The sequence below is a fragment of the Chiloscyllium plagiosum genome, chromosome 26 (genome assembly GCF_004010195.1).
Source record: "Chiloscyllium plagiosum isolate BGI_BamShark_2017 chromosome 26, ASM401019v2, whole genome shotgun sequence".
Classification (NCBI taxonomy): Eukaryota; Metazoa; Chordata; class Chondrichthyes; order Orectolobiformes; family Hemiscylliidae; genus Chiloscyllium; species Chiloscyllium plagiosum.
The window spans coordinates 16,839,332-16,860,634 of record NC_057735.1 but is presented as its reverse complement, the minus strand read 5'-3'; the positions used below and the strand labels follow the sequence as shown (position 1 = coordinate 16,860,634).

The window sequence follows — 21,303 nt, the reverse complement described above, 5'->3', positions numbered from 1 at the left end:
TATTTCATTACTGCCATTGTACAGGGAGTGGGGAGGAAACTAAAATTGTTTGTGCAGTAATCTTGCAGTGTTGGGGTGCAGAATCCTATGTGAGCATAGCACCTGGTAGACACTTCATGTCCATTTTCACAGTCTTTTCATTCTGCGACTGTATCCTCTGTTGGAGGACTTAAGAGGCAGTGGCTAACATAAGAAGTAACAGTGGGGGTCGACCCCTCGTGCCTGCTCCACCATTCAATAAGATCATGGATGAATCTCTAGATGATGTCCACTTTCCTGCCCTAACCCTACATTCCTTGATTCCCAAAACTTTATTTAGACTTCAGTCTTAGATAGTCTTTCGAGGCTAACAATTGTAAAGATATGTCACATTCCAACTGAAGAAAATACTGACTTATCATTGGGGAAGAATTTTCTATCAATAAACCAGCAGCGGAATTTGATCGTCAAATTAAAATACGGTTGACATGTTCCACTTACAGAAACAGATCATCACTTTGAGCTACCCGTGTCCAAATGAAAATTTCATCAGCGGAAAAATTTGGGATCAGTTTATTAGCCTACTTTTCAGTCACTTTGTTTATCTCAGTTTTCAATCCAGTGATGGTGAGGCCCAGGAACAAGCAAAGAAAATGGCAGAAAAGGAATGAGAAACACAGAATACTGGCCAAAACTAAAAAAACCCCTGCTCTCTACTAAGGTTCGAAATCTTTCTCTGCCCTACAAAGAATTTAAATAGAAATAGATCTGAAAAACATGCAACTGGTTGATGAGGAAATGCTTGAATACTGCCGATGAAGTAGGCAATTTGCAAATCTCTGCTAAAGCAAAAACGCAGAAAGATATATTTTGCAAATAAGTAACTGCAAATGATTTCTCTGTTTCTGCCAATGAATTTACTGAGGCCAATTTTCGTTTTGCTATATCCAGCTAAAATGGAGTAGCAGGTTGAACCAAAATTGCAGGAAAAAGATTAATTGCTGACTTACCACTGGAAGTTCAACTAGAAACAGGCACAAGACTCATTAATTTGAGCAAATTAAGATTAAATTTAGATTGCCAGGACTCCAGAATTGTTTTCAACTCTGTCCACTCTGATACCAACAGTCCATCATCCACCTGCAAGCTCTATTATAATTCAGAAGGAATCTGTTTTTTGTAAAAGGATCATCACTTTCACGAAGAGTCTGGACAATGTGGATAGGGAGAAAGTGTTCCCACTAGGAAAAGCGTTGAGAACCATAGGACAGTGATTTACAGTGTAAGAACCAAAAGGCAGTTTGAGAAATGTTTTTATGTAGTGGGTTGTTGGGGCCTGCAATGCATGGCCTGAGATTGTGACATGGGTAGTTGTGTTTTCAAAGGGAAATTTGATAATTAAATCCAGAGGCAAAACAAGTGCAAGGCTCTGAGGAGTGGGTCTGACTGAGTTGCTCAGGCAGAGAGCTAGCATGGCATGACAAACTGAAGGGTCCTCCTCCTTTGATATAGCCATTATATAATTGTTTGTCTTAGTTAATTGAGCAAATATTTTGCCACTTGTGGTGATTTTGTTTTATTTATCCTTACAAAGTGGCTTTCAATAACACATTCTTTGGGGACAGATCCCTCTGGAAATTCAACTCTGGCAGTATACCATGAGACAACGAGCAGGAGGAAGTAGCAGGTAACATTCAGCTACAGGAGAAATGAAGCATTCCCACTGGGCTATGTAGTAACCAGACATCATAACTGCAATTCTCAGAATAGCAGTGCATAAGGTGGGTGTAATTCTCTTGGGCTACTGTCATTGCATTATATTGACATCTGCATCTAGATGCACAACCCACATGCCACAGGCAACACTGAATACTCTGCTCCAGTCAAGGTCATTGCAGCTCTCATGTTTGCCTTGAGCTCCTTTGAAGCTGTCAGAGGAGATATTAGTCAGTCTCCAGTGGCTCACATGTTTACACAGTGAACACTGTTCACTGGGAAGAAGGAGCAGGAGGAGAGCAGTTTTTGGCTCACACAGGTTGCAGGCTTTCCATCCAGTTTCCTCACAAATTCCTTCAGACAACCCAATGCTTTAAAAAATCACAAGATCTTCCACCTTATTCAAATGTGTCCACTGGTTGATCATTAGAATTGCATCTTGTGGGCCTTCTCCTGGCTTTCTGACCATTGCTACAATAGTTACACAATGGTCCTCCAACTCTTTGCCCTTGCTCAACAAATGAGGGTGTTTGTGTGTGTGCGCGTGTGCGCGTACGCGTGCAATACAGGCCACCCACCAAGACTATACCACTGGATGTGTTTCTGTTGATGACGCACAGAGTCACTACTGCAAACAACCTTAACATTGCTGAGGAAGTTGACATCAATGACCTTATTTGTTGAGGAAGTAAAAAGGCTCCTGAACTTACCGCCAGCCAGAATTCTTCAGCAGCTCACTGAACAGTGCTTCTGTAAAGCAGTTTCCTTTCCCCTGCACTAACAGTCATGTCCAACATCTCCTCCTGACATTTAAAGGGCAACATGTTTTATTAATTCATTCATAGGAGTGCCAGAAAGGCATGAACCTATGGCCCATTGCTCATAATGAATTAATGTTCAGACCTTTCAGAGGAGAGTTAAGAGTCAACCACATTGTCATGGGTATGCAGCCAGAATGAGTGAGGGCAGCAGATTTCTTTTCCCAGATGAATTTTAATATCCAGTCTCATGATTACTATTATTAACGCTAGACTGTTATTGCAAATTTATCCAACAATAGCCACTTGGCAGTAGAGAACTTGAGTACTGGTGAAGAGAGAAGCATGTTACCATATCTTTTGTCTAGCACTCATCAGAACAAACACAAACATGTCAAATTTCACAAAATACTACAGGAGGAAAATGGTTGCTCCTAAAGCTCCCATGCAAATTAAAAACGGCATGAGGCTTGAATATATTTCCTCAGTTTGCATAGAACAAATTCACCCATACATTGGATAAAAGCAAATTACTGCGGATGCTGGAATCTGAAACCAAAAGAGAAAATGCTGGAAAATCTCAGCAGGTCTGGCAGCATCTGTAAGGAGAGAAAAGAGCTGACGTTTCAAGTTTAATCGACCCTTTGTCAAAGCTTTGTCAGAGCTTTGACAAAGGGTCAGTTAGACTAGAAATGTCAGCTCTTTTCTCTCCTTACAGATTCTGCCAGACCTGCTGAGATTTTCCAACATTTTCTCTTTTGGTTTCACCCATACATTGTTGTGAGCAGTTTTATGCTCCTACTATCCAACAGTGGTGCAAGTCATATCTTCCACCAAATGGACGCTGCTCTAGCCCAGACTGAGCAACTTGTATGGGTTTCAGTGGTGGTGCAATGCCAGGTACACAGGCAGGAAATTCCAATGACTTGCTGAGAGGGGTCCTGACTGATGCCTATACAATTATGAGGGACATAGATAGAATCATTAGGAACAAAATCTTCCCTTAATAGAGAGAGTCAATTACCAAGGGGCATAGACTTAAGGCAAGGTTAGAATGAATTTAAGGGCAATTTTTGTTCATTCAGAGGGCACTCTGGAACTCAGTGCCTGCAAGGGTGGTAGAGGTCAGAACCATCACCACACGGAACAAGTACTTGGATGAACATTTGAAATGCCACAGCATACAAAGCTATGGGCCATGTGTAGGAAATAGAATTACAGGAGATATGTACTTAATGAATGCTGGACTCAGGAAGAGCTGAAGGGATGACAGGCAGCACTCAACCATCCCATTCTCGCAAAAGATACACTCGCAACCAATTTAAGATGATCAGTTAAAGTCTATTTCACAAATGACTTTCCCAAAAGCTGTAACAAAAAAGTAAAATAAATGTGATTATTCAAAGTTAGGTCTATTCCATTTTAAATTTTATTTTCTATTGCTACAAAAGTCATATACATGTTTTGCATTTCATTTGCAAATGTGTATTCTTCCACAGATACTAGGACATTTAGATATCAGGGAAAGTCAGGGTGTAGTGGTAATGTCCTGCACTAATAATCCAGAACTTCAAGTTAACATTCTGGGGATAATGGTTTGAATGGCAGCTGGTGAAATTTACATTTCATGAAATTTTAGATAAAGGAGCTAGCTTAATGGTAACCACGTTAATTTAAACAAAACCCATCCAGTTTATTAATGTCATTTAGGGACGGACATTTGCCATCTTTACCTGGTCTGGCCTAAATATGACTCCAGACACACAGCAATGTGGTTGATTTTTGACTAGCTCCCGAGCAATTCGAGTTAGGCAATAAATGATGGTCTAGCTAGTGATACCCATATCTCAAGAATGAATAAAAAAAAGTGGCCAATTATTTGGGCTAGAAACGCTGAAGTTTAAAACTCGTGGCTTCCCTTAAAAGACTCTTCAGGTACAAATAGTTGTCGATTCCTGGCTTGCATGGTCTAGGGCAATAAGAGCATTGGAGCAACACCATATGCAAGCTCTCCTCCAAGTCACATACCATGCTGACTTTGAACTCTATCGCTGTCCAAGAAAGGGTACTGTGAGCATTATTAGAACTAAAGGCTGACAAGTCCCACTGCTCTGTTGGAAGGAGTGGCTGCAGAAATAACAGTTGCATTGTTTATAATTTTCCAGTTCCTTCGATTTTGGAAAGGTCCCATAAGACTGGAAAACCTAAAATGTGACTCCCAGATTTGTGAAAAGGTGGAGTCAGAAAGTAGTAAACTACAGAGTCAAAACGTGTGCTGTTGGAAAAGTCAACCGGTCATTCCCGATGAAGAGCTTATGCTCGAAACGTTGACTCTCCTGCTCCTCAGATGCTGCCTGACCAGCTGTGCTTTTCAAGCACATCACTTTTTGACTCTGATCTCCTACATCTGTAGTCCTCAGTTTCTGCTAGTAGTACACTACAGGCCAATTAACTTAACATATATCATCATTAAAATGCTGGGATCTTTTACCAAGGCAGATATAATGGGACCACCTAGAAAATCTCAATATAATTGGACAGAGTCCACAAATGAAGCCATGTTTGACTAAAGTATCAATCTTTTGAAGAAGTAACAAGCAGTTTGGATAAAGGTAACCCTGTGATGTGCCATACTTAGACTTCCAAAAGACACAAGTTGCCACATCAAAAAATATTGTGCAAACCAAGAGCTTAGGGTATACAGGGTATCATAATACATGGATAGGGGAAGGTTAGTTAATAGGGAATGGATTGTAGGCATAATTGGGTTGGGTGGATCTGACGAGTGGGGGTGTCACAGGGATCAGGGACACGGTCTCAAGTATTTATAATCTGGACAAAGGAACCGAATGTATGGTTGCTAAATCTGCATACTAATGCAAGTGATAATGCAAGTTGATGGATTTGAAGGAGTTTACAAAGGAACACAGATGGGTTAAATAAGTGGGCAAAAATTGCAGATGGAGTATGACGTAGGAATATGTGAACTATTTTACTTTGGCAGGGAGAAAGAAAATGAAGACAGATTGCAGAACTCTGACGAAACGAGGAAGGTGAATGACCTTGTACGTGAATAAAATATAGTAGTCTGGTACAAGTAAAATGTTGTTATTTGTTGCAAAAGCAATGGAATATGAAAGTACAGATATTTTACTACAGGGCATTGGTGAGATCACACCTGAAGCGTGAGATACTGTTATGGTCTCCTATTTAAGAAAATATATAAATTCATTGGAAGTAGGTTCAGAATAGGTTCACTCAACTGATTCCTGGCACAGAAGTAGTGGGACTATCTCATGAAGATAACTGAACAGGCCAGGCTGAGTCCACTGGAGTTAAGAAGAAAAATGACAATCATATTGAAACATAAGATCCTGAAAGGACTTGATAAGGGCAAGTGCTGAAAGAATATATTCCTTTGTGGGACAGATAGGGAACTCTGGACCATTGTTTAAAAATTAGGGATCTTCTATTAACAGAGACAAGGTCATGTTAAGGCTAAGTAAGGGAGTCAGAGCTCAAGAAAGGTAGATGGGAATTTGGACTTAATACCAAACATCAGATCAGCCATGATCTTATTGAATGATAGAGCAGACTTGAGGGGCCAAATGGTCTACTCCTGCTCCTCATTTGTCCCTACATCATCACTGCTTCAATATCTTGGATCTTCTTTCCTAACAGCACTATGCAAGTACCTACGTCACATAGATTGCAATGGTTCAAGGAGGCAGCTCACAACCACTTTCTCAAAGGTAGGTAGGGTGGGCAGCAAATGTTGGCCTTGCCTGTGTCACCCACACCCCATGATTCAAACATGAGTAATCCACTGCTTCCTCTGTTTCAGTTCCCTGCACCATTTGCAAATGACGAAGAGTTGATTCTCCCTCAAGTTCACACTATTATTTGTGGGTGAATAACAGCAAATTAAATTTCTATACTTCTCTTACATTTCTCTTCCTCTATTGTGTGCATTTTCAGGACATAAGCCTGCACCATATCATTCTGCAGAACAGTACAATGTATTAAGGTACCACATGATCATAGCATCCCACTTTCACATTTATTCAATGCATAAAGATCATTAGTCAAGGTCAGTTGACGTAAGTAACTATCTGAAGTACAATGGACTCTTCAAGTGAGATGTATGGATGTAAAAATACAGAAACATCAGGCACAAATCACTGAATCACTCCAGTGCAGAAACAGGCCATTAGGCCCTACAAGTCCACATCAACCCTCCAAAGAGCAATCCACCTAGACCCATTCCCTTAACCTATTGGTCTACATTTACCCCTGACTAATGCATAATCCCTGGACACTATGGGCAATTTAGCATGGCCAATTCACTTTACCTGCACATCTTTGTATTGTAGCAGGAAACCACAGCACCCAAAGGAAACTCCATGCAGACACGGGGAGAATGTGCAAACTCCACAAACAGTCACTCAAGGCTGGAATGAACAAAGGTCCCTGGCATTGTGGGGCAGCAGTGCTAACCACTGAACCACCGTGCCACCCATAAACACATTCAGTGGTTCCCTGAAACATGGAATGGATTTGTGCCACCACTGAAATCCAAAGGTGTAAAGTGTTCTAGTGGGACCAGTGTGACAGACAGTCTCATTACATCATAATAACCAGGAGGACACTAATAATGCAAAATAACCTCCAGCACATTAAGTGCTGTGAATGATCCTACAGTAAATGATTCAAGAACAGTACCACGTTTCAGAAAATGGTCATTGTCTCACTCTGAATCATTTTAAATTGATACACTCTGCCCTCTTTCAAACATCAAATGACTCAAAAGTAATGCAGATTTAGCAATAACCCTCGATGTTGCCAAAATCAGATCAGCCACGATCTTATTAAATAACAGAGCAGGCTCGAGGGGCCAAATGGTCTACTCCTGCTCCTGATTTCTCCCTATACATCGTAGCTTAGAAATCTGGGATCTCCCTTCCTAACAGTACTACACATGTACCTACACATAGACAGCAATGATTCAAGAAGGCAGCTCACCATGACCTTCTCAAAGGTAGGTAGGGATGGACAGCAAATACTGGCCTTGACCATGTCACCTACATCCCATGTTTCAAACAAGAATAATCCCACTGTTTCTTCTTTTCCAGTTCCCTGCACCATTTGCAAGAAAGATGAAAAGGATTATATACTTTGATTATCGACCCAGACATAAGCTTCATGGTGACCATTAAATAAGCTTATATTTGTTTGTTGGCTTCACCATTGAAATGAAAAACTTAATTCACAGCAGGTTAGCCAGCAGTTGAAAGAGAAAATCAGGCTACATTTAGGGTGAGACCTTCAGTCTGAATGAGCCAATTTTGAAGTAAGATCACACTTAATGCATTTAGCCATCGTTCTCTTTAGGAAGCTGATGGACAGGCAATTTCAGTATTTTCTGTCATCATTTCAAATTTCAAACGCTCAGGGATTTTCTTAACTCTGCTCAAAATCCAGGTTAAATCGAAAATCCAATGTTTCTGAGAATTATTTGCCAGAAGAGTTGCTTTACTCAAAGAAAAATAACAATCTATTTTAGGAAAGAGATGAGTAAGATAAAACTAAAACCCTAGTAATAGAAGCATTCAAATTGCTTACACATACCATGGGCGTAGCATCATTATTACAGGAACTCAGAGAGGAAAATGTTCAAAGAATTTCTTGGCACAATACAAAACCAACATCCCTCAAATGCCATAGCCCCAGGCTTGTGCAGATAAGAACCTTGGTCAACAAATACGGTAAGGGACAAGTATCAATCTGAGAGAACAGGTTTACAAAACTGCAAGGAGTTTTACGAATGAAAAGTATTACCAAGGCTATTGAAAACAGCAAAGGAATATAAAGGCGGTAACAAGAGTTAGAAAAAGAGAATATGATAAAAATTTGTCAAAAATTTCAAAGATTACACTGTAAGATTTTACAAATTTTTTTTATTCATTCACAGGATGAGGATATCATTGGCTAAGCAGCATTTATTGCCCAGAGGGCAGGTAGGAGTCAATCACATTGCTGTGGGTCTGGAGTCACATGTAGGCCAGACCAGATAAGGATGGCAATTCCCTTTCCTGAAGAAAATTAGTGAAGCAGGTGGGTTTTTTTCAACAATCAATTGATGGTCATTGTTAGACTCATAATTCCAGCTTTTTTTTTTGGTGAATTCAAATTCTACCATCTGCTGTGGCAGGATTCAAACCTGGGTCCCCAGAACATGACCTGGCTCTCTGGATTAACAGTCCAGCAATAACACCACTAGGCCATCACCTCCTCTTAAGTGGAGTTAAGTCAATAAAATGGTAAAAGATAATGTTGGGCTCATTTCAGATAACAATGTAAGTAAATGGCAGACCAATTAAACTAGTCAAGAATAAAATGCTTTTTAAAATTATTTATGGGATGTGGGTCTCTCTGCCCAGTCAATGTCATTTATTGCCCATCCCCAATTGTCTAGAGAGCGGTTAAGAGCAAACCACATTTTCTGGTATCTAGAATTATATGTCGGCCATACGAGATAAAGATGATAGACTTTCTTCCCTAAAAAACTTTACTGAAGTAGATAGAATTTTGCAACACTTGATAAGTGGTTCCATGGATGCCATTAGGCTGCCTTTTCATTTGGTATTTTTTTCAGATTCAGATTTCACCAGTGCCCACAGTTGAATTCAATCCCATGTCCCCAGAACATCTGTCTAAGGATCGAGATTACCATCCCAGTGGTATTACCACGATGCCATTCAAAGTTACTGAATTTATAGTAATGCTTTATTTAAAAAAATGAAGAAAATCATGGATTTTAAGATCAATAAATTTTCAGGACCAGATGGTTTCCATACAAAGTGAGAAATTGTGGCGAGATAAAACAGTTTTCTAAAGATCTCTAGATTCTGAGATTATGTCATTGGATTAAAAGAAAATTTTAAAATGTTTTAAGAAGAGGGAGCAAGAAGTCAATTGACTACAAATCTGTTAATTTAACATCACCTCTTGGGATGTTACCACAATAGGTCATCAAGGGGAGAGGGACTGAGCAGTTGGACTAATATGGAGTTACGCAGAGAGGTCACATTTATTTGGGAAGCTAAGTGACGGTTGGATAATCTAGTTTGTGATTTTGATGTGATCACCAGCATAGTTGACAGTAAAGTATCTTTCGATACTGCCATTAGGCTTTAGGTAATGTTCCACTCGTGATTATGAGAAAAAAAGGTGAGTCCACATACTGTCAAACACGACAAGTAATGTTCAAATTGAAATGTCAGATCTTCTTCATATATATCTATGACTTGAATAAACAGTTAGATGCACACATCCAAGTTTGTAAATGATACAAACTGCAGTTATGAATATTTCTGTAGTTATATTAGCTAAGATGTAACAATACCCAAGAAGCTCAAAAACTCAACACCATCTGGCACCAAAAACCCTTCGTTACCAGTACTTCCAGCAGCTTAAACCCCCACCACAGCTGCATAATGACCAAAATGTGTACAATCTATCAAATGGGCTGCAGCAACTGGTAAGGCTCCTATAACAGCATCTGTGGCCTCTACCAGCCAGGGCTAGGACGGCAATTATATGGAATCATCACCTGCTACAAATTCCCCTCCAAATGACACTACTCTGAATTGGAACTATAGCACTGCTATTTCACGGTTGCTGGGTCAAAATCACAGAACTCCTGAACAACACTTGTTTATGTACCTGCACCACAAAGGGTTCAGTGGTTCAAGGTGGCCTCTTAGTAGCTTTTATTCCTGAGCGATTATGCATAGGGCAATAAATATTAGACTTGGCAGTAATGTTCATATGGCATGAAATTATTTTTTTAAAAATGAAGTTCAATATACAGTACAGAATTCTTCACTTTGGATCCAAGACCAAGAAATTGGAACTTTTTTTCTAAATATGGGGAGATTAGGTAGCGAAGTGAAATGATTTGCATGACGGTGTACATAAATCATTAGAAGCTAGAGTACAGGTAATCAGACAATCAGGACCACACAATGATACAACGCAGAAAATGTCCAAGCATCCTGTCATAACTGTTTCAGGTTTCTGAAAGCATCATCCAATTAGTTCAACTCCACTGTTTTTCCCTGTGGACCTGCTATTTCTTCGCCTTCAAGTATCTGTATTTTTCCATTTCCTTGTGACAATTATGACAAAATCTGTTTTAAGCACACTTACACATCATGCATTTTAGCTCATAAAAACTCACTGAAGAAAACAAGTTCTCCAGTCTTGCCTCTGGAACATTTGCCACTTATTTTAAATCTGTGCCCTCTGGTTATTGACTGTTCTGCCACCAGAAATAGTTTCTGCTTATTTGCACTATTAAAAGCTTACATGGTTTTGAATTTTCTGCTTTAAGGAGAAAAACCAACATTTCTCTTGTCTCTTCTCATAACTAAACACTTTCTTTTCTGGGCCCATTTTCGTCAATACCGTGTGCATCCTTTCACAGCCCTTGAAAGCCATTCTAGAATGTGATGCCCAGAAATAACCAAATATCCTAGCTGAGGAGAAACAGGTTCTGGAATAATTTCCTATCTTTTGTGCTCTATGCCTCTATTAAGAAAGCCAAAGATCCAATATCTGACTTTAGCTATTTCCTTGTTGTGTCCTGACACCTTTAAGGATTTGTGTACATACAGCTCAAAGTTTCTCAGTTCTTAGACCCTTTTTAAATTCTACCTTTCGGTTTACATTGCTTTTCCTATTCTTTGACTAAAACGTGTCACCATTTTCGTGTTATCTGAAAACTCTGAAATTCTGCCCTATATATCCAAGTTCAGGCCACTAATGTATATCAGAAAGCTGTGTGGCATGTTGGCCTTAGTTCAACTGTTCAGAATACAATGGAGACAATGTTTGCTCTACTGTACACAACTTTCATCAAACCCCAACTGGAGAATGCAATCAACTTTCGGTACTCTACCACAAGAATGCTATCCTGAATCGTGAGTGGGTACAGCACAGATTCATCAGAATGGTGCTGCTCAGTAAGTAATGGGAGCACACTGCTAAACCTTGGCTTATATGTCCTTGACCTTAGAAAATGACGGGCTGCTCTGACCAAGGCATTTCAAATGGTAAAGGGATTCAATAAGGAGACAAAGAGACAAGAGGCTCGATAGAAGTGATGCAGAGAATTGACTTCCCTCAGTGTGGATGTTCAGAATGAGAAGACTGAAATTCAAAATCAGCATGAGGGCATTCAAGGGTATTAGTAGAAAACATCTATTTCACATAACACAATCTGGAACTCAGACAGAAAAAAGGCTGAAATGTGAGGTCAATTTGAAGTTTCAGGACTTACTCGATATATTTTTGTCAAATGAAAGCAATAAGGAATGGCTCACAGGTGACCAAAGAGAATCAATGCACAAATCAGCCATGGCTTCATGGAATGGTAAAACATGCTCAAAGGGATGAACAGCCCATGTTACCACAAAACTGACCAGAATAATTTTCTTTTCCAAATTTACTTTTAGCAAAACAGTCACAACCATAGCCAAATATGGCTTTGACAGTTTATATGATTTAAAGTCAATGTCTTAATAAATGAGAGCAGAGCTGCAGTCTGGTACGTTGCAGGGGTCTGCTTTGGGACTGGTTTACAGATAGAACTGCAATGCAGGGAATCAGTTCAGTTCGTGAACACGTCATTGGCAATTTCTCAGTCTGACTGACGATCAAAGTCCTTAGCTATGCAGTTCAGTGGTGATTTGAATAAACAACTTTGTCAGTCGAATTCCACAAGATGCTGCATCCTCATTGAGAAAAATACTGGCAAAAATATATATAAATATTAAAAGGGTAAAAATCCACACTTCTCACTTCATGTGATCTAGAGCACAACTCTATATTGGAATGGTGTGAATCAAGGGGTCCTCCACCACCCCAAAGTTATTGCAATGGAGTGGCTTATAAAGTGAATAAAAATCAGGCAATTAGGAGCCAGAGGTCCCAGGATCTGAGGACTACATTAAAAGCATGGAGTCTGGGGTGAGCTGTAAAATTGGGACTCAAGAAGGTGTGAAGTTGGAGGAGTCAGTGGCTAGGAGAATGAAGAGAGGTTGGAGTGGCAAACGAATACAATTGAGCACTCTTAAATGTATTTTCCTGTTGATGTATATGCCTGCTCACCCTGGCTCCACATTCAGAACTGGTTTTACTGAGTCAAATCAACATTTTGGAGAGAGGGAGGGGTTGGACTGCTAAAACAGGAATTAAAGATCTTATCTGTGTTACCTTTAAGAAAGTTAAAAGCAGCAGAACTACCGGACACAGCACCAAGTGTTCTCAATAAGGCAACAATGCATGTAACACTGGGTTGAACAATTCGAGTAGTTCATTGCCTGAAGACAAAAACAAATTCAAATTCGGCCAATCAATTTAAATTATACGCCGATAAAAATACCAAGTACCAATAAAGTTTGAATTGAGTATATTGACAATCTTAAAAGGCAATGACATAACCCAGTGCTCTGGGATATAAGACTGGCGGAAAATTGAACAGTTGAGATGAGAACTGCCAATCCTAGCATACCAGACTGCTTGAAAAACGATCTCTCTTAAAAGTACCTTTTCAATCAGTAACCTGTGATACAGAAATTCCTAACAAGGGGAAAAGAAGACACAAAGATCCGAAGACAAGAACCTACAGCTGCCTGGTTTTGAGATAAGAAGTGTTGTTTTGTAAATCTTAATTGGGAGTTTTATCGGACCAGTATTATAGAAGCAAAGGAGAAGATAGGTTAGAGAAAGAAATTGTAAATAGTGGTTAGTTAATTATTCTCTGTTATACTTTAAGATATAAAGTTGTTAATTTTAATTTAAGTAGTCCTCACTCGAATTTTTACAGATTATTGCATGGGATAAATCTTTTCTGTGTTGCTGGTTTTAAATTAAGCAGGAAGGTTTATCCCATGCTGTAACATTTGCAATTGAAATGCCTATGTAAATGTGGTGATAAGAAGATATTCCTTGTCTTCCCAATATGGCACCTGTTGTACTTCCAGACTGAAAAGTCTACCACTTCTTGTCACTTTGGGGCCTTCAGGGATCTGTTAACATCTGATAAACAAACAGTTATCAGCCTGTATATCTGTGAACTGTGGACTTTTACAAAACTAAAATGGTATTCCTTATGAGCAGTTGATGATACTGAACAATGTATCATGTTATCCCATCTAGTCCCTGTTCAGTTCGCTCAAGATAAATCAGTAATTCACATTGAAGCATTTCTTTGCCACACTTTGTTTTCTCCCATCTTCATTTCCAAAGGTTGGGCAATGGGCTATCGGTTTTGTCCATGCTTATGAGCAAAGTATTGCTGTGGTTTGTTATTAACGTCTGAAGGAGGCTGACTAGGAAATTCCCATGGTCTTCCTGCCTGCCACTTGGAAAGAATTATTCTTCTAAATTATTTACTTACTCCCTAATTAACTTGTTCCAAGACATCATTACGCACCACTGGAGCAGGTGGGACTTGAACTTGGGCTCTGAGAAAAGGTCACCGGACCCGAAATATTAACTCCGATTTCTCTCCACAGATGCTACTAGACCCACTGAGCTTTTTCAGCAATTTCTGTCTTTGTATTCTTGAACTTGGGCTGCCTGGTTCAGAGGTATGGGCGCTACCACTGCACCACAGGAGCCCCCTCTTTGGAAGGAATTACAGGCTGACCACAATGACGCTGGTCACATTACAAATATTAATACAGCAAGCTGTTAAGTGGTGATTGGGGTTAGTTGATTAATTAATTGACTATATAGAGATATAAAGGGCTAACTGATGGGACTGATGTGTGAAGGTTCCAGAAGTTAATAAACTCTGTCCACAAAGAAAGATTTCTTGGTTTCTGTCTCATTGACTGGCATAGGTCTGACTTGACAGCTAAAGCAATTCCATACATGGGATCTTGTGGTGCAGTGATAGCCTACCTATCAGAACGTCCATATTGAATTATCGTGTAAACTAAATTTAAAAGGTTGAGAATGCTACATGTACGTAACCTTTGATCCCACTACTCTTCAGTACTTGCATCCTTTAAAGTCCTCTTTGATCAAGTTTAGATCATCTATCCTTACTTTTATTTGTTCTTGGGCCCCGAATTATGATGCAGTTCCATGTCACTTAGACAGATCTATCTATTAGGAAAGAACTACCACGTTTATGATCCAGGACGAGTGAAGCAGCACATATACAGACCATCTTCCCTCTCTAATGACATTGTGGGTTTACCTACACTTTTGGATTGGAGTCTTTCAAGAAGGCAGTTCACTAACTTCTCAAGCGCAACCAAGGACTGGCCAAGGTAATGACACACAAATCTCATGACTGAATTAAAAGAAATTGCCTTCGACAGCACCTTCCAAACCTATGACCACTACCATCTAGAAGGCCAAGGGCAGCAGATTTTTGGGAAGACCACACCTACCAGTTCCCCTCCAAGTCACTCACCATCCTGACTCGGAAATATGTTGCCATGCCTTCCGTATCACTGGGTCAAAGCTCCAGAACATCATCCAAACAGCACTGTGGGAATATCTGTTCCAAACAGCACTGTGGGAATAGACTACCCTCCTCCTTCTAGCTGGTCAAGTTATGGATTTGCTTTGTCCTGGATGGTGCTGAGTTTCATGAATGTTGATGTCACTCAACTACATATTTATATGGGTAAAATATGAACATCTGCATAACACTTTGTTTGGTATTCACGCCTATGAAACACTTTTGGGATGTTCTGTTACTTTAAAGGCACTGTATAAATTTAAGTTGTTGCTCATCAAGGAGATGTACAGATTAGTAAGATGATGATTATGGTGCTTAGCTTGCAGCATGAGGGGTATTCCCATCTCTCAAGTATAAGACGCAGGCTAATACCAAATAACCACAAGCTGGGGAGAGGAAATGAGCTACAAATGGAAAAAAGCTAACAAAAATGTGATTTTTTTTCCTAAATATATAAGCCATTTCAACCTACCTTCAACGCATTGCCCTCATCTCTTTCCATCACCTTCAGAATGACTGCTGCTGGTATTAGGAAACCTTGACAGTAGCCAACACTTTTATTCCAGTTAGCATAGGCGAGTAAAAGTCGTTTCAGTGCACTGTGGAACTGTTCCACATCAGTGCCACTGTAATGGTTCAAGCTGGACTGACGCAGGTCCTGGAATCAAGAAATCCATGGAAGACAAAATTAGTTTTTCTCTTTGAGCTCTGACAAACCAATGCGGTTATCTCTTATCATGTTGTTCATTATAGTTTCCTCTGCCTCAATTTAGACAGTGCCACAGATTTTAGAGATAGTCTCCCATCTTCTCCCAATTCTGCTCTACATTCTCCTGCAACTCTCCAAACTTTACACATACAAAGGTAAATTCTCTATGCCTCTTACTCATACATTTCTATTCAGCCTCAGCCTGAATGTGTGAGATTAATGATGTTATGAGAGTAACCTCTTCTTTCAGAGGGTAGTGAATCTATGAAATTCTATACTGCAGATGGTGGTCAAGGCATCCCATTAGTGTATTCAAGGCTGAGATAAGCAGATTTTTAATCAGTAATGGAATCAAAGATTATGGGTAAAAGGCAAGAAAGTGGAGTTGAAGATGATCAAATCAGTCATGATCTCATTAAATGGCAGAGTAGACTTGATGTGCTGAATGGCCTACTTCTAATCCTACATCTTTTGGTCTTATTGATTAGTTACAACATTGGAAGCGGCCATTAAGTCCATTAAATCTGTACTAGCGCACTGCATGAGCAACTCAGCTCAGCCCACTCCTCACTGAAACCATGAAAATGCTTTATCTTCAGGTAATCATCCGATTTCCTTTTGACAGTCACGTTTGAATACATCACAACCGCACTCCTTCTTGCTGCATTAAGGATGTTTCTCCTCACACTGCTTCTCCTTCCTTCACCAATCATTTTACATTATGCAGACTATAAACCATAATATGAAAATGAAAGCAATATAATGTGCTGAGGAAGAGGTGTGATCTGAAGAGCAGAAAATACACACAGACCTACAATGTTCATCTGTTTCCTCTAATTTCAGATGCTTATGATTCCACTACTCACATTTCTTCGGCTAATGCTTCATTTTTTTGTAACATCTGCTCTTTATTTCCATTTGCTGTACAGTGTGCTTTCCACCTCGGAAATGAAGCTAGTCCAAATTGTGGGAAATAATCTTTGTCAGTGGTTGGGGGGTAAGCAGGAGGAGGGGGTAAGATATCTTTACAGGGAGTTTTGGGGGGGGGGGGGATATGCTAACCAGATGAGAGTGATTATTTTAATTTGGGTTGTGATTGTAAAACATGTTCCTTTAATTGCACCACTAGGAGCATCAGAGCCACTCAGCATGGACTGCAACTTCCCCAGGGCTTGGCAGTTACCATAGCGACCATGTAGAAACATCTGCCTTTTTATGAATCCAGGCCACAGAGATACAGCAATCTTTTGATGTATTATCTTGTTATGAGACCTGTCTGAGCTAAGAGAAATGGTGCACTTCATTGAATTATGGAAGGGAATCCTTTGTCCCATCTTGTTTGTGTCAGTTGTTTGATCTCGTTCCGCAGCCTCGCTTTCCCTCCATAATACTCTAAATTTTTTTTAAAAAATCACAAAATCATCACTTGCACTGGAAAGTTATAATGATTATCAACAATCACAGGTACTCCAGAGTGAAATGAAAGGCTAATATATTCAAACACAAATGAAGCAAAACACAATTGCCTCCAGGCTGACTCCAAAATCCTCAACAACATGCAATTTATCAAAGGCAGCTTTATTTATCTGAATTCTGGTCACACAGTGCTGAAGGCTATAAAGGAAAATAAATATGCATGTACTGATGTTTCACAATCCTCTCTTGATATCAGAGTGCGAAACTGCTGATAACAAGTATTTTGGTGTGAAAGCAAAATAGCACCAATGCTGGGAATCTGTAAGCTAAATGGAAAAAGCTGGAATACTCGGCAGGTTAGGCACTGTGTACACAGGAAGATATCAAGATAATTTTTCAGGCTGGTGACCTTTCAGTTCTGACGAGTTGTAACATTAACATAGTTTCTCCCTTTCTGCACACGATGCTTGACCTGCTGAGTACTTGCAGCATTTTCTATTTATCTTTTAATGATAAGGTTCCTTGTAGTGGCATTGTGTGTTTCTTCGATAAGGTTATGTATGCCACAGCCCACTGCTTTCTCACTGAGGGTTCACATACTATTGAAAATCTCACCCAGCGTCACATCAATTTTAAATTCTGAACAGAAATAAAGAGTCTGAGACACTCAGGTAAATGCCAACAAAATATAAATTTATAATTACAAAGTTAGCATTAGAGGGATCTAAAAATCTAAAATAAATATAATTCAATCGTACAAAAATCCCTGAATGTGACTTACAGGGAGGTAAACATTGTATTTCTGTACAGGTGAATATCCATCTTGCAAACATTCATTAAGACTCCTTGCACAGCATTTTCCAAACATGTCACCACTTCCATCTAGAAGGCCAAGGGCATGAGAACACCATCACATGCAAGTTCCCCACCATCCTGACTTGGTAATATATTGCCATACCTTCAGTGTCACTAAACCAAAATCCTGGAGTGCCCACCCCATGTGGAGGAGTCAGCAAGTCACCACCACCTTCTCAAGGGCAACGAGGGATAGGCAATAAATACTGGGTCATCTAGCAGTGCCCACATGCTATGAATTAATAAATCAGAGTTCCACCAACATTGTTTACTATGAAAGGAGTTAACAATATGGTAATGCCCACCTAACCTATTTGTTCACTGTTAATTGAGCGATAGATCAGGGATAGGCCAGGACACTGCATAATCCTCTGCTCTTCTTGGAGATGGAATCTTTGACTTCCAACTGGACAGACAAATGGGACCTCAGTTTGACATCTCATTGAAAAGTCAGCTTTTCGATCAACTTGTAACACTGAGAATATTCACTGAAATTAATGTATCCAGGTCCTTCCTAAAAGCATGACTGGTACTTTCAAAACCCCAAAAGCTACAAAATAAAACCCCAAAAAGAATAAGCCAGCAAAAGTTGTAAAATGTCTCCAATCCTTCATAATGATGGGAAGTACAGTTGTCAAACAACATCACAATTTCTGTTATCACAATCTACTTTGCTACATTTGATGCTGGTGCTGAGTTGAGCATTGTTGAGGCGAAGAATATCCAAACCCTGTGAACACTTGCTAAGGAGATTTAGTCTGTCAAGCGCTAAGTATTCTCATCCTCTTCCATCAGGAACAGTGTATGGTTCTGGCTGCCATACTACAGGCACGAGAGATGATCTAATTTTTTAAAAATGTCTTGGTCTAGAAATGTAAAGTCATGCTTAGCAGCAAAGGATAAACAGACTCTTCTTTTGAAGAGGAATGGATCTAAGAAAAATTTTTACAATTGTCAAAGGTAAGTTTTTGATAAACACTTGAGGGGAAAAATTTAGAGGCCATCCACACAAAAGTCCCCTGCCAAATAGGGAATTCATAAGAAATTTCTTTGCACAGAGTCTGGTGAAAATGTGGAACCCAATACCACAGGAATGGCTGTGGTCATTAGAATCGATGATAGACAAGAAGACGGCAGAGGTTAAGTGTTCAAATTGTCTCTTTCTGTGCTGTATATTCCTTACAATTCTGTGCCAGTTCTCCAACTTGTCCATCGTTATCTAGTCAATGGGGCAGATAATCTGCTTTCAGATGTTTGTCCTTAATATTTTGTAACTTGCAGACACATTTGGCACTATAAGGTGCAGATGATCATGTGCAGGTGATCACCATCATCATCAGCAGCAACAAAGTTATACAGAACAATCTGTAACCTCAAAGCATGGAAAATGACACTGATTCAATGGGGTGGGTAAAAACTCCAGACAAAGCTAGACAGAAGCACCATCGTCCAGGAAAGTATAACATAGCTGCGTGCTAAATACCAGAACCCAAACAATATAAACAGAGCTAAGTGATTCTACAACAAACACATCAGCTAAATCTCATTATTACTCTCTGATCCAGTTGAGAATGGTGGTGGTCAATTAAGCAACAAGTATGAGCAGGAAGCTCCCTGAAACTATCCTTAACTATGGTGTTGCCCAGTAGGTACATGTAAAACACAGGGCAACTGGCTTCATCAAAAGTGCCAAGAGGAACTATTCAGTCCCTTCCTGAGGTCCTATCACAATAGATACCAATAACCAGCCATTCTAGCTCATGCCTCATGAAGTGCAGGCACTGGATACAATGAACGCTATGGGCTGAGGTGTAAAGTATGGTTGTATTGAGATGACCCGAGCACCAGAGTTTGTTACTTTCTTAACCAAGCCATTCCAGTATAACTGTGGCACTGGCATATAACCAGCTACATGAACAATTACGCAAGTATGCAACAAAAAAGTCTAATACAGACAACTACTGTCCCATCAGACTATAAGACCATAAGGTATAGGAGCAGAAGTAGGTCATTTGGCCCATCGAGACTCCACCATTCAATGAAGTCATGGCTGATCTGATAATCCTCAACTCCACTTTTCTGTTTTATCCCCCATAATCCTTGATTCCCTTCATGATTAGAAATCTGTATATTTTTGGCAAATCCCCAGGCAAGATGTTGGAAGGAGTCATTGTTCCATCAAGGGACAGCTATGCATCAATAATTTGTTCACCAATTCTCAGTTCAGTTCCAATCAGAATCACAGGCTGCCAATCCCAGATCCCAGCTATGATCTAGATATAACCCAAGCAGATTCTCAAGAAAACCAAATGCCAGACAAAAGATGAGAAGTGAGAACACTTCAGTTCAAGGCAACATTTGCGAGAGTATGTCTCTAAAGGTAAAAGTGAGTTCAAGGCTATCAGGGATCAAGTAAAAATATTTGACAACATCCCCTGGAGTCATTTGACATAGGAAGACAGATATGTAGAAAGACGCCAAATATTTAAAACCCAGTACATTTTCATCCCAGATCAGATGCTTAATAGACTGGCCACATCAACACCAAGGTTACAAGGTCACACCAGTAGGTCAATACCTTCCAAGTGATTCCTTGATGCTGATTGACATCAGAAGTAACGGGGCTTTTGCTGGATGCACTCAGCCACAAAAAACCCTCAAGAACCTTGACATCATCCAAGACAGAACAGTCCATTTCACAAAATCAGCAAAACTAGCAGCAAAAAGAAAACCCTTTGGCCAGTCATGCCTGGTTATTGAAGGAACAATCAATTCAGATCCATAAACCTCATTTCCTCATCTTCAAGCACTTGTGCAACTTCCTTTTAAAATTATTCATAAAATCAGCTTTACCAACTTTACAAACTTGATAGATATCACTGTCAGCAAATGAAATAGCCATTCTCTCCCTCAGTCTTGCCTCAATAGCAACTCTTAAGCCACCTATGAAGTTCAGATATACAAAACAATCTGATTTGGTCACATAAGACCCTCCTGGAGACATACAAGCACCTTCTAAGCCAGTGACCTCTATCACTTAGAGAAAGATTGTTCAATAGTTTGAATAGGGAGGGGGGCACATTTCAACTTTCCTTTTTCTCGGGAACTAGCGAGCAAATTTTAGAAAGGTAATATCTACCACAAGACTTAACATGAATTTCAGAAAAAAAATTATTCCAAAGCAATAAAGTATTTTGAATGAGTAATTAATCAAAATTATTATTAAAAAGTGCCAAGCAGCACCTTTGTTTTTCCCTTTTGGCTCAGAAGCAGCACTAGAGACAGAAAAAGACACAGCACCCTAGTACTGATCAGCAGGTAAGGGG

General features: G+C 39.7%; 1 protein-coding gene across 9 annotated transcripts in view; it reads right to left on the bottom strand.

The window, feature by feature from the left end:
- LOC122563144 (TBC1 domain family member 30-like) overlaps positions 1-21,303 on the bottom strand; it is a 93,279-nt gene that overhangs the window by 35,995 nt on the left and 35,981 nt on the right. For 8 of the 9 annotated variants that reach the window (XM_043716603.1, XM_043716604.1, XM_043716610.1 and 5 more), the window contains one exon: positions 15,470-15,655. The exons of the other annotated variant lie outside the window; for it this stretch is intronic. In XM_043716603.1, the coding sequence (XP_043572538.1) occupies positions 15,470-15,655 (186 nt within the window). The remainder of the gene's footprint in view (positions 1-15,469; positions 15,656-21,303) is intronic. 9 annotated transcript variants of the gene reach the window in all.